At 47.1% G+C, this 13,602-nt stretch overlaps 2 protein-coding genes across 2 annotated transcripts; both read left to right on the top strand.

Annotated features, from left to right (window-relative positions):
- The first annotated feature begins 48 nt into the window (after positions 1–48).
- Positions 49–3,047, top strand: SURF6 (surfeit 6). Its single transcript, XM_041406992.1, has 4 exons — positions 49–485; positions 889–1,104; positions 1,694–1,785; positions 2,216–3,047. Exons 1-4 carry the CDS (start codon positions 392–394, stop codon positions 2,885–2,887), a joined length of 1,074 nt encoding a protein of 357 aa, XP_041262926.1. The 5' UTR covers positions 49–391; the 3' UTR covers positions 2,888–3,047.
- Positions 3,048–7,279: 4,232 nt separating this feature from the next.
- On the top strand, positions 7,280–13,602 carry LOC121337072 (globoside alpha-1,3-N-acetylgalactosaminyltransferase 1-like). The gene is made up of 6 exons (XM_041406888.1): positions 7,280–7,344; positions 8,207–8,269; positions 9,403–9,453; positions 9,552–9,587; positions 11,650–11,784; positions 12,918–13,602. Exons 1-6 carry the CDS (start codon positions 7,280–7,282, stop codon positions 13,600–13,602), a joined length of 1,035 nt encoding a protein of 344 aa, XP_041262822.1.

Genomic DNA, 13,602 nt, shown 5'->3' with positions numbered 1-13,602 from the left:
AACCATCCCCAAACTCGCCCGTGCTCTGGGGACCTCACCCCGGTGCAGGGCGAAGCTCGCTTTAGTCCTCCAATAAACGGAGGTTTGGCAAAAAAAACCTTCGGGACGTGCGGCGGAGGCGAACCGGCGGCTGCCTGCGGGGCTCCGGGGAGGTGTGTGGCAGGAACGGGGCTCTGCTTCCAGCAGAGCCCGGAGCAGCCCCGGTGTGACCGAGGGACGCCGTCGGTCCGCGCCGAGCCCGCGGCAGCCCCGGCGGGGGCGGCTCCGTGCGCCCGGCGCTGCCGTCACTTCCCGGCCGGCGCGCTTCATCCATCACTTCCTGCCGGGGGCTCCACGAGGAGGACGCCGCTGTCCCCACCTGTCCCGGACAGCTCTGGGACCCGGGGTGGCAATGGCCAGCCTGGCCGCCCAGGACTCCTACCTGCAGGGCTTGGCCAGGAGGGCCGGCGTGCAGCACGCCCCGGAGTCGCGGAAGAGGAAATTTGGTACTGGGATTGTGATGTTTCGGTTCTGTCCTCTCCGGCCGGTTTTTTGGGAGGCTGGGCGCGACAGCCGTGCCCCCACGGGGTGCTTGGCCCGGGATCGTGCCCGTTTCTAACAAAAAACCGATCTGCTCAAACACGGAGCTTCTGAACACGTTGCACACATTGTACTGGGAGCCCTGGAAGTCAGTGGTCTCCATTCTCTGTTATGATGGATGTGGAGAGCTGGGATTTTACAGAAGTGTGCAAGGACGTTTGGTCTAATTAAATAAATCCTGAAGTGTATAATTTTTGAACATTTAGATACGCATTACGATGCTGGAACGTTAGTGTTCAGTAATAACAGAATGTTATGAGTGGGAATGTAGCATTGTTCTCTTTTGTGTAATTTGTTTTTGCCTTCTAGTGTCTAAGCCAGGCCAGCCCGAGGATGCTGGCAGACAGGTCAAAAAGCAGAAGAAAAAGAAGCCCAGGAAGCAAACTGAGAAGAAGAATGCTCCTTCAGCCAAACAGGTGGTTTCTAACAGCAGTAAACCCACTCCAGGACAGAAAGCAGCCCCTCAAGCCAGCAAATCATCTCCACAGGGTGGCACACAGAACAGAAAGGAGAGTTTGGCTGCAGGTAAGAATCTCAGCTTTGCCACGGTCTGATTAAAGTGACCTGGGCTGAGCTGGCTGCTTTTCACTTGCTTCACACAAGTCTAGTTTGGAAAGCCTAAATTGAGAACATCTTTGCTTATTTCATGTGCCCAGAAGCTTTTGCCTATGGACAGGAATTTGTGCTATCACCACTGGGTGGCTCTCTGGAAACGGTGTTTAACTGAACTGCAGAGGTTTTGTGCATGTGAGTAACTTTGGGAATTACACGTGGATACAATCCCCGTCTTGCCAGCTCAGCTTTTTTTTATGACAATGAAAAGCCAGATCAGAGAGAAAAGATGTCCTGAGCCTCTCTGTTCCACAAGCTTGGTACTTGTCTTTGGCTTGCCAGGCAGCCCCAGGGCATGCCAGGCCACTGCTGGCAGTGTTGAATGATGAAAGGGGAAATTCTAAAGAAACTAATGAAATAGAAACTCTGCGTTTGTTTGGATTTTCCGTTCCATTCACAGCATCTAAAGAGTTCCCAGAGTTTTTCCCATAGCCAGAGAAAGTGCTACTGTTTAGCTGGTGCTGCTTTTTAAGTATTTTTATTTTCTCCCTCTCATTTTCAGGAAGTAAAAGTGAACTGAGTTCCCCTTCTGTTTCTGCAATCAGTCTGTTGCGTCAGAGACTCCATGAGAAGATTAAAAAGGCTTCTGGACAGGTATGGGGACTCTGCATGTGTATCCATATGTGTGTTTGTGCACCTGAAATCCTCCCCAGCCTCCCAGGGTTTGAGCTGATTCCAGCTCATAAGGAATTGCCTATAGGGATTGCCAGGTGACCTCTGTATATTCTGTGGAAAAACCTGTGAGAAAAGATGTGGCCAGCTTCAAAGAGAACGTGCCTTTGGTGATTTTTAGGAAAAAGCAAAATGGTGAGAGCCTGCAAGAGAACAGCTACAGGCTGTTGGGGGAAAGCAAAGGGTTTGAAATGTTGTAATGTGTGTAGTGTCTCTAACAGCTGAGACACAGCTTCACATCACAGGTGGTGCTTCTGAGGAGGAGTTTGAAATCAGGAACTGAGGGACAGCCCACTTTTACTTCTGCTTTAACCCTTTAAGGCTTCTCATTCATGTCCATCCTTCTCCTTAGGATAATGCCAAGGAGTTAACCCCTGCAGTGCTGGAGAAGAGGCAGCGGAGGAAGTATGAGAGAGAGAGAAAGAAACGCCGACGGAAGGAGCTGAAGATGAAGGCAAAAATGGAGAAGAAAGAGACTGAGGAGGTACCAGCAGAGCCAGAAAACAAAAAGGAGGAGAGCAAAGCTGACATTGTCTTCAACAGAGTTAAAGTTCATGAGGAGAATGAGTTAAACAAGGTCCAGAAGAAGAAAGAGAAGAGGAAAGCAGTGAAGGGCAATATCACTCCTCTGACAGGCAAGAACTACAAGCAGCTGCTGAGCAGGCTGGAGACCCGGAAGAATAAACTGGAGGAGCTCAAGGAGAAGGACGAGAAGAAAGCTCAGGAGCTGGAGACCAAGATAAAATGGACAAATGCCCTCTATAAGGCAGAAGGGGTGAAGATCCGTGACGATGAGGAGCGTCTGAAGGAGGCCCTGAAGCGCAAGGAGAAGCGGAGAGCCCAGCGCAAGAGGCAGTGGGAGGAGCGGACTGTGAGGGTGGTGGAGAAGATGCAGCAGCGGCAGGACAAGCGCAAGAAGAACATCCAGAAGAAGAAGAAGGAGAGGATAGAGAAGAAGAAAGCCAGGGCCCGGAAGAAGGGCCGAGTTCTGCCAGAGGACTTGAAAAAAGCTGGGTTAATGTGAGAGCGTGGCAGCTCTGCTGGCATTGGGGTTCCAAGGTCTGTCACACGGGGTGTGTCACTGTCCCAGGCTGTGGGGCAGGCACTGCCACAGCTTCCCAGCCTCATCGTGCTAAAAAAAACAGTTGTATGTTTGTTAATAAAGTTTTCTATCCTAAAAAAAACACCTTCTGGCTGATTTCTAATAGGAATTATTACTTTTCTAAAGGAGAAGTGTCAGTTGCTGTTGCTTCCTCTGATGGGCAGCACAGTGTCTTTGCATCTTCTGGGAATAGGAAAGAGGAAACAAAAAGGCAAAAACACCAAACATGGGTTTCATCTCAACACAAGGATAGTAAAACCTTTGCTTATATGAACTTGGATGATACCTTTGGAAAGGAGAGTGAATCTTGGGTTCATTTACCCTCCCCACCACAAGAAAACTGGAAATAATTTTCAATTTTAGGCAGTGCTGTTCATTTATAAGTTGTGTTTTATCACCATTAGGTCAATATAGACATAAACACATGTATACATGCATGGACTTATTGTGGAGCTAACTGATCTTTTTGGACCATCCATGGGACACACTGACTGATCCTGATGGTAGAAGGATTGGCTCCAAGTCTGTCTTTGGCAATAATGAAAAATTAGGTTAAAAAAAAAGTTTCTGGCAACCACAGGGGCCTGCAAGGGTTTTGTTCTCTGCACAGTTCACCAGTGCAAAATTGTATTGGGTCGTTACCAATTTTGTCCTTTATTGTTGTTGATACAGAAATACAAATGTGAACTTGAGCAGCTGTTTGCCCAGCTCAGGAGGGAAATTACAGCTTGGCTGCTGGCAATTCAGCCTGGGGAGGATTGGTGGGAACAATCCATCCAGAAAATAAAGCAACTCTGCCCCTGAGATCAGTCAAACCTTGCTGATGCCCTCCTGATCTTGGTTGGTGTGAACTGATAATTTGTACTGAGCACAGGGATGTTATAAATTGAGTCTGATTGAATTCTCAATTCTCTTGATCTGGCTTTTTGGAAGAAGCTCTTTTCTGCCTTATGACTAAAGCTGATGAATGTGCTGTGAGGGAAATGCAGGCTGTGCTGTGCAGTGCTTCCCAGCTGGATCCCTGCCAGAGCCCAGGTAACTCCCTGGTGCAGCTGTAATCTGAGACTCTGCAGTGGATCTGTGCTAAATTTGTGTTCAAGCCTCAGGTGTGACTGAACACATTTGTGTTCCTGCAGCCTGGAGTCCAGCAAGGAAACCTCTTCTTGGCACAGATGGAGCTCTCCCCATGGATATCTTCACTTTCTGAACAGCCCTGCACTCACAGCTTGCCACTTCAGTTGTAGAAATCTGAAATCCACGTTTGGAAATCTGAAATAGTTGCTCTGCAAAGAATATTTTCCATGGAACGGTCTACAAGTGAGGTATTTATCAGCTGTCCAGAATGCTTTCCAAGCAGGGCTTGAAGATAAAGTAATGCTTTGTTCTGGGAGGTCAAGCAAGTTCATTTGGGAGTAACAGAGCTACTTTCAGCCATATCCCTTTTAAAAAACTCTCTGAACAAAGTCGAGGAACCTGAGTAACTATTAAAAATGCTTTAGCTGGGATTTTTATTTGGTTGGAGATTCTTTCATCGGCTACAACCTCGTCTATTTCATTTCTGTTTGTATTCATGGCAAACTGTAAATCAGTTGAGGTAAACCTCACTGAGGCTTTAGATGCAAAGGATGTTTCACTCTCAGCTGGCTCTAGTGCTCTGGCAGGTTTGTAGCACAGAAACTGAAAATAAGAGGGGAATGCATCAGCTGTGCTCCTAATGATGTAATATTTCAAAATATGTGTACTTCTCTTCCTGAGGGATTAGATGTTTACTCTGTAAAAAGACACATGGAAGTGCTCTATGTCCATTACATCTGGGTGTTTGGTTATTTTAGTGCTGAAACTGCACTAAAATAACCAAACACCCAGATCTTTTTTTATTCTTTGTTAATTTTACTGCCCGGTTTGAGGACAACTATCAGTCCCCTTTCTTCTCTCTGTTCTTGATCCTCTGTCCTTCCCCATCACCCAAATTCTGTGCTCTCAGCCTCTGTATGCCATGGAGATAGAGCATGGGTCAGGTGCAGAAAATGGGAATCGCCAGGAGACTCTGCAAAGTGGGATTGTTTGTGTATTCCTTTGTGCTTTGGGTGGAAATGTTGAGAGGATATTTATGCAATTGGAAAGTGGCATCAAGCTGGGAGGGGCTGCAAACCCCAAGGAAAGCAGGATTCAGTCAGGGCTTGGTGTTTTAGAAAAACAAATAGCCTGAAAATTGAGTTTGTTTCCATGAAGTCAAGTACAAGGTTTTATGTGCCTCCCACCTGGCTGGGAGAGGTTCCACAGAAAACACATGGATTGCATTTGGGCCCAGGCTGAATGTCATCCCAGTGCTGAGGTCCTGCAAAGCAGGCAGATGTCCTGTGGAATGCATGAACTGTGGCAGCTTTTCAGTTTTGGGGGGCAATCCAGCTTTACTTCACTGCTGAGGGCTCAGCAGGGGAATTTGGGGGTGCTTTGACACCAATTTCATGAGAATGGGCTGATTAGAGTCCAGGCAGAACTGACAGAAATAATCCCAGACCTTGTAGTTAGACAATTACAAAGATTGAAGGAGGTCACAGAAGAGAAGAGGGAAGGAAACATCAGAGTATGGAAAGGGAGAGTGCTCAGACCTGGACTGCAGCAGGTGAGATCCTGGCTGGAAATTTGGAAGCCTGCTGATGAGAAGGGCTTTCCTACCTGCTCTGTGTGCAGCCATCTCTCAAAGAATGCCTGAAAAACAACAGTTTGAACCCCCCTCTGCACATTTATCTGCTTTGTGCTGGAAGCATCAAGCACAAGGTAAGAAACGTGGCACTGACAAATCCTGGTGTCAGCATAGCAGCTCTCATGACACAACTAGCACAGGAATGAGATAAAGCTGGTCAAAACACAGAACATCTGCCTGGGGGGGAAGGCTGTTTGTACTTCTTTCTGTGTTTTTGGATCTGCAGCACTTTCAGGCAAGAATCCAGAACTGCTCAGCATGAATCCATGAAGGCTTTAAGTGGTGGAAGGCCTTAAGATATATATTTATATAGATGCACACATATACATAGATATATGTGTATATATATAGTTAGTCAATATTTTTAGGTCGGATTTTGTGATGCTTCCTGGTGAAAGCTAATTAGATGCTCTCAAAGGAAAGTGAAGGAGAAGCACCAGAGAGAGGATTTCTGTGTGACACAGTAAAGCAAATTAAAGGACTTCTTGCCACTTGTCTTTTTTCAGCCAAAGAAATTAAAGCAGGAAAATAATTCCTGCCTGTTCAGATCCATTGGCACTGTCCTGTGCCTTACCAAGGGCCAGCAATGACCTCTGGGATTACTCCAGCACCCTCCAGGAAGCATCATGTACCAGTTCCTCCCCTTAGTATAAATGCTACCAGCTTTATAAATGGTTGATAAACAGCCTTTTTCTCTATCTATTTTCTTTTTCCTTCTCTGCAGGCTCCAATCACATTCTAGAAAGTAGAAAGCTCTGACTGGAAATACATCTGGTTGGGTCCTGAGGAAGCAGCAGTGGGATGAAAACCCACAAGCCTGATCCACAGCTCCCTGCTGCTGTCCTCACTGAAGGTGATAATGAAAGGAATAACAATTAATGTGCTTGTACTGGAGGCCCCACACAAATGCATTTTGTGTTCATCATGGGGACCAACCAAAATTCACATTGTGGGCATTTCCTGTAAACAGAAAAAGAGATTGATTTGAGCTTTTAAGGTAAGACTGCTGGGCTTGGGAAAGTTGATTTTCATGGCTGTTGTAAAGGAAGTCATTTCCTTGGCTTAATCTTTACCCAAGGTGCATTAGGATTGTGAAATGTTCCTTTGCTGGTCTCACACCTCAGTTTACCTTTCCTTCAGGCACCTTTGCAGGGAGTGCCCCGGTGGTTCCTGGGCTGTGAAAGGTGGAGTTAATCAGTCCAGGTGATAAACTGTGTTAGCTCTCTGATAGGACAGGCGTGAGTGATTTGATTCAATTGCAAAGGGTGAGTGCTTGAGGTGAAAGAATGGAATCTACAGAAAGTGGAATGAAATCAGAAAGGCTCCCCATGCACTAGAGCTGGGGTTAAAGCTCCCTGAAATGAAGAACTTGCTCAGACATTTTACAGATCTGCCTCAGTGCCCTGGCTCTTACAGTCTGATGCCTTCTGTGTTTATCACTTCAGAAAGACTGAAAGAGAAGCTACCAAGAAGCTTCATCCTCCTCTGAGAAATGATCCGTTTCTCTCAGAGTGAGGCACTTACAGCCCTCTTCCCTTTGTATTTGCTCTTTGCAGAGTGAAAGCAGCTGGAATTCAGAAGCTGCCCTTCCTTCTCCTCCAGAAGATATGATTTCCAGGAAGGTGCTGCTGGGATCTCTTGTCTGCCTGGGTGGTGTTGCTGCAGTTATCTGGTAAGCATTTGCTGGCCAGCTCGGTCATACCTAAAACATCCTGTGTAGATCCTGTGCTAAAACTCCTAGAACACAAAAATAAAGGCTGTGCATTTTGTGGGAAGCCCCTCTTTCAGCTGTAAGAAAGAACAGCAATTTGTGTAATAGATAAAGGAGCACTGGTAGAGAGAGAAGGCCCTGAGGGAAAGAGGAAAAAAGAGCAATTGGGTCCAAATCAGGCTGCTAACACCGTAGTGACTCACAAACAAATGCTTGAGCAGAGAATATTCCAGTTATATTTCAGCTCAGGCCTTAGCAGAGGTGATTATCTGTCTCTTCACACAGTCCAAACTCACTCCAGCATCACCAGGGACTATCAGACATCACAGCTTTCAAACACAGAATTTTGTAACTGAATCTTCTGACAACTGAGTATGGCTTATGGAGCAAGCTCAAACATCCTCGGAAGGGAATCTGAGATAAGGCATTTCTGTTAAGTATGAGAATATTAATTATTAAATTATTAGGAATTATTACATTTTTATGATGCTGCAGTTTGCTGTACTTTCACCTTGTGGGTAGCTGCATTTTGCCTCAGCAGCAGGACACTGTGTTAAAATGTGAACACAGCAGATCCTACACTAATTAATAAAGTAGACATGGAGTTAGCCAGAGTTACTTCTCAAAATCTTTGCCAGGTCCTTAGGTGATGTTGGAAAATCCTTGGAAGGTTTCCTTCAATATTTCACACTAATTAATAAAGTAGACATGGAGTTAGCCAGAGTTACTTAAAATCTTTGCCAGGTCTTTAGGTGATGTTGGAAAATCCTAGGAAGGTTTCCTTCAACATTTGCTATCTTAAAACACCTCTTTGCTCTCACAGGGCTGTAGCTGGGGGTGGAAAAGTGCACTACCTGCCCTACTACCTTCCCTGCCCTGAAATCTTGTGAGTATTTTCTTCTGTGCCTGGTGAGTAACACAGCTCATTGTTACAGTCCTGCTCTTCACTGGCAACACAAACAGCGACCAACAAGGGGCTTGTTCTTTATTTGTGAAGCTGTAATTAGTCACTCTCTTAAAACAAAAAGCTACCAGTGCTGCACAGGTGAGGGAGGCTTTGTTTGTTGTGGGTCCCAGAGCCCAGGACTAAAAGGTTCCTTATCAGGGTGTAATCCCACAGCTGCCCATGCACAGCTGTGCTCTCAGTATCCACTGACTAGACAGAGACACCTAAAGCACAGAGGTGAGATGAACAGGCTCAGGAGGAGCTCTGGCACAGTCAGGAGTAACCCCCAGCTCTCATCAGGCTCCTGTTCCTCCCTCTGAGATCTGTGCTCTGCCCCAGCTCCAGGGATGTGTTTGTGCTGTGGCAGCACCTGAGCTCTGCACTGAGCAGGTGAAGGGCAGCTGCTTCTGGGAAATAGCTCCTGAGCTTGTACCTGACCTAGCCTGGCTGCCAAGAGCTCTCCCAGAGCTGCACAGGAGAGAATTTGCACTGTGCAGGGGCCAGGGCCATGGCCCCAGTGACCTCCTCTCTGCCACATTGCCCCAGGGCTGGGACACAGACATGCTGTGGCTTTTACCATGACCTACTGTTCTTGTAAAAACAAAAACAAGCCATGCAAATAGAAAAAACCCTATGTTTCATGGAGGTATTTCTGATTATTCCAGTCCATTCAAAACTATTGTGTCTGGTCAGGCACTTATTTCTCTGAATGCTGTTGGAAATGTGATCATTTCAGGTAGTTCAGCCCTCCAGGTGACCAGGAACAGTTTTGCAGGGCATGGAGCACATACATGATTATTGCTGGCAGTCCCACAGGGATTTTGATCCTTAAACCCCAGTCTGATTTCCTCAGAGACTGGGACTGCTGCCAGCACCTCTCTGTCCCTGTTGTGTGTGTTCTGTCCCTCTGGGGAGCCCTGGAGGGGTGTGCAGGTGATGCCTAACCCTGGGCCAGGCAGGGCAGTGTCCACAGCAGCTGGGGCTGGATTTGCACAGCAGGTCCTGAAGCCAAACTTGGCTGATATTTTAAGGAAAGTATAACAATCCCTTTCATCTCCCACCCCATCATGCAGCTCCATGAAACTCCAATACACAGAAGAGAAGCTAATCCAGCTTTTCCCCCAGTAAGTACTTGCTTTTTATCTCCTGACCTTTAAACTGCTGCTCCTCTCTTCCAGGCATATTCATGCACTATTCAATGGATATTTCTTCCTTTTTACAGATTATTTTATCAGCAGCCAAGAGTGCTGGCGCCAAAGTAAGTTTCTTTGTTTGAACTTTGTTTCTGCTGAGTTTGGTTTGGGCACTTTGCAGCACTCACAGTTCCAGAGTCGTGGGGCACACTGAGCAGGACCTTGTTCCATGAGAATCCAACCACAGGGGTGTGTCAGCAGCTGCCTGTGCTGCCCAAAGGTTGGGTTTGGTTACTGTACACTCATTAACACACTTCCTGTTAATTCCCAATTATTACATTGGCACACACACACTCTGTCGTGGCCAGGAACCCTTTTTGAGGTGGCAGTCTGTAATATCTGTAAGAAATTCCTTCTCTTATCTGGATGTAAGATATTACAGATCTGTAATATCTGAAAGTGGGAAATACCTTCTGGAGCTGTGCTGTAGCTGGAACCAGCTGTGGGAGAGCTCTGAACCCATTTCAGGGCAAGACAAAGCAGGTGCTCTGTGTGACCTGCAGCAAACAAACTCCCTGCTTTGGCTGTAAGGGAAGATTTGGGACAGCAGCTCTAAGGAGTGGCTTGGACAAACTCTCTGTTTGAGAGAGTTGTTGTTAAAATTTCCTCAAGCTCAGGTTGTTACAGCCTCCTTTGGTCTGACTTTTATCTGGAGCAGTTCACCTTCAACAGCCACATTTGTTTGCATGCTAGTAAACACACCCTCTTGGCACACACACTATATATATATATATTATTTCCCTCACATATTCAGGATGTGCTCAGCCTGAATATTTCTTCTGTATTGGAATAAATTTTTGTGTTAAATCAGCTGGTATATTCTGGAACAAAGTCACATATTCAGGATGTGCTCAGCCTGAATATTTCTTCTGTATTGGAATAAATTTCTGTCTAAATCAGCTGGTATATTCTGGGACAAACGAGGGGAGAATCTTGAAGCTTTTCATGCTCTGTATCTTCTGGAGGGGGTTCACTGGCACTGAGAGGGTGACCATGACCCACTGGGAAAGCCAGGGCAGCCCTGCAAAATCACATTTACAAAGCTTAGAGAAATGAACGTGCCTGTTTCCTTCCCTCTCCAATAAGAAGGATAATCAACCCAGAAACAAGACAGATCAGTCAGTACATTTTCCCCAACCCAAATTCTTCTTCCTGTATAATTTAATCTTTCATTGCTGCAGGAAGGAGTGAAAGTGTTATTCTTGTATTCTCTCAGACTGAAAGCATAGATCTGGGTTGGAGGATCTGACTGGACCAGGCTGCTCCCCAAAGCTCCCCCAGTTTGGTTCTGGTGCTGTTTTGCCCTGGAACTGTGTCAGGTGGCAGCCCCCAGGTGTGGCCACGTGCTGTGTGTGACAAATTTCATTAGCAGAGGGCTCCAGCTCCTGGTCTGCAGTGAATGTGAGCAGGCTCCACCATAAATGACATCTCCTTTTAGAATCAGAAAGGCAAGAATGAAACACTGAAAACAAAGCAGCAAATTGAAACAGCATTGCAGAGCTGTAACAGGGCAGAATCAGACTCTGCTGCATTTATATTCAGTATTTCCACTTCCCTCACAGGAGATTAAGGATTTTTTTCTAACTTTGTTACACATTTGAATGCTGGCTGACATACAGCATTTTAAATTATATCTGAATGTGTTGGAGCTATATATAAATACTGGAAAAATAAGCTGTCATGCTGCAAGCTGTGTTTTAATAACACAGCAATGGGCTATATTTAATAGTAATTTTCATATTATTATTATTACTTGTGTTTTAATCTGTCTGTAACAATCTGCATCAGGCAGATAGCAAAAAGGCACAGCTTCCCATTCTGAGAGTTCAGTGGTCATTAAACTCTTCTCAGCAGAAAAGTCCTTAAATGAGATTTTAGCAGATCCTCAGGTTTTTGCTGATGTGTTAAGTGCTTAATTTCAGCCCAGGAATTGAAATATACATGCTCTGTAACCTCAAATAAGAGTTCAGGGAGAAAATATCTGAGGCTAATACCCTCCATGGCGAATTAATGCTGATTCCCACCCTCCTCTAGCTGCCTTTTTTGTGCTTCTTTCCCACTTACTGGCCTCAAAACCAACAGGAGCAGCTACATTTCATGAACATTTCTGGTTTTTCCCCCCTTCAGGCGCCAGGATGTGCTGACAGTCACACCATGGCTGGCCCCCATCGTCTGGGAAGGGACCTTTGATCCTGAGATCCTGGACAGTGCCTACAGACCCCTGAACCTCACCATAGGGGTGACAGCCTTTGCTGTTGGAAAGTAAGGGGAGCATTCAGTGGGCACAGTTCTTGGGGTGATGCCCTTCCTCTGTGGAAAGATGATTTTGGCTTTCCTTTTCCTGAAATTTGTCCCAGTTTATAGGGGGGTTTTGTGCCCATGTAATCACACAAGCCCGTGGGATGACAACACTTGAGGTACCTGAGGTGTGGGCAGTGTTTTTTAACAATTAGCAGGTGGCTTGGGAATTAGAGCTGGTCAAAATGGGGATAATCCACTTCTTCCTCATCCTCCACTACACCTGCTGCATGTGTAGTGTGTGGATTCTTGCAGTGGTAATCAGTGAACTCTCCTCACTCCTTGTCTTGGGTTCTCTAACGTGCTCTTCATAATCCACCCACATCCCCTTGGAATCCCAGAATAGGCTGGGTTGGAGGGGACCTTAAAATTCATCTCCTTCCACCCCCTGCTATGGGCAGGGACACCTTTCACTAGACCAGGATGCATTAACCTGTCCTGGGACACCTCAGGGATCCAGGGGCAGCCACAGCTTCTCGGGGTACTCTGTGCCAGGGCTTCCCCACCCTCACAGGGAAGAATTCCTTCCTAAAATCTGATCTAACCCTGCCCTCCTTCAGCTGGAGGCCTTTCCCCTGATGCCTTGTGAAGGCTGACCTGGAACAGAGACTAGATGGAGCTAAGGAATAAAGTAGGGATTTATTAAGAGGCCTCAATACATCCACCTTGGGCAGCACAACCCAAAAATGGACACCAAAAATGGACAACTGGTCTTGAGGTCTCTCGCTTTTATCAGTTCTGCTCCATTTGCATATTGGAGTTAATTGTCCAAATCCAGCTTTAGGTTACGGAGTCCCATCTTTCTTGATTTTCTCTCTTCAGCCCACGTTGTTTGTGCTCTTGGGCTGAGATTTGGATCATTTGTCCTTGGTCCCCAGCTAGAGCAGGAATTGTTTTGTCTCCCTGCTCTGTGCAGAGAGCTCCCCATCCCCTGATGTGAAGCTCAGAACTGCACACTAACGCTGCACAGAATCTGAAACATATAAAATCTAAACCTGAGGCCTCCCCGCTTTCTTCTGCCACTCCAAGGCCTTGCAGAAGGTGCACAGCAAGGCCCTGGCGGTCCCTGCCGTGCCCCACGCGCCGTGTCTGCTCAGGTACACGAGGTTCGTGCGGCGCTTCCTGGAGTCGGCGGAGCAGCACTTCATGCGGGGCTACCGCGTGAACTACTACATCTTCACCAACAGCCCCCAGAGCATCCCCCGCAGCCGGCTGCAGCCGGGGCGCAGGCTTGTCACCGTCCCCGTGCAGAAACACCCCAGCTGGCAGGAGATCTCCATGCGCAGGATGGAGGCCATCAACCAGCTCGTGGCCAGGCAGAGCCACGGCCGGGTGCGCTACCTCTTCTGCCTGGACGTCGACATGGTGTTCCACAACCCCTGGGGCGCCGAGACCCTGGGGGACATGGTGGCAGCCATCCACCCTGGCTACTTCGATGTGCCACGAGAGCAGTTCCCTTATGAGAGGAGGAGCTCCTCAGCAGCCTTCATCCCTAAGGGAGAAGGGGATTTTTACTACGGAGGGGCCGTGTTTGGGGGCTTGGTCGAGAAGGTCTATGAGTTCACCAAGTTCTGCCACATGACCATCCTGGCAGACAAAGCCAACGGGATCATGGCAGCCTGGCAGGAGGAGAGTCACCTCAACAGGCACTTCCTCTCCCACAAACCCTCCAAGCTGCTTTCTCCAGAGTATATATGGGATGACAGGAAGCCAAAGCCCCCCGAAATCCGCCTCATACGGTTTTCCACTGTGAATAAGAACTACAAGGAGGTCAGAAACTGA

Source organism: Onychostruthus taczanowskii, unplaced genomic scaffold (assembly GCF_017590055.1).
Source record: "Onychostruthus taczanowskii isolate IOZ18803 unplaced genomic scaffold, ASM1759005v1 scaffold25, whole genome shotgun sequence".
In the NCBI taxonomy this organism is placed as follows: Eukaryota; Metazoa; Chordata; class Aves; order Passeriformes; family Passeridae; genus Onychostruthus; species Onychostruthus taczanowskii.
This window is presented reverse-complemented; position numbering and strand designations above follow the sequence as displayed.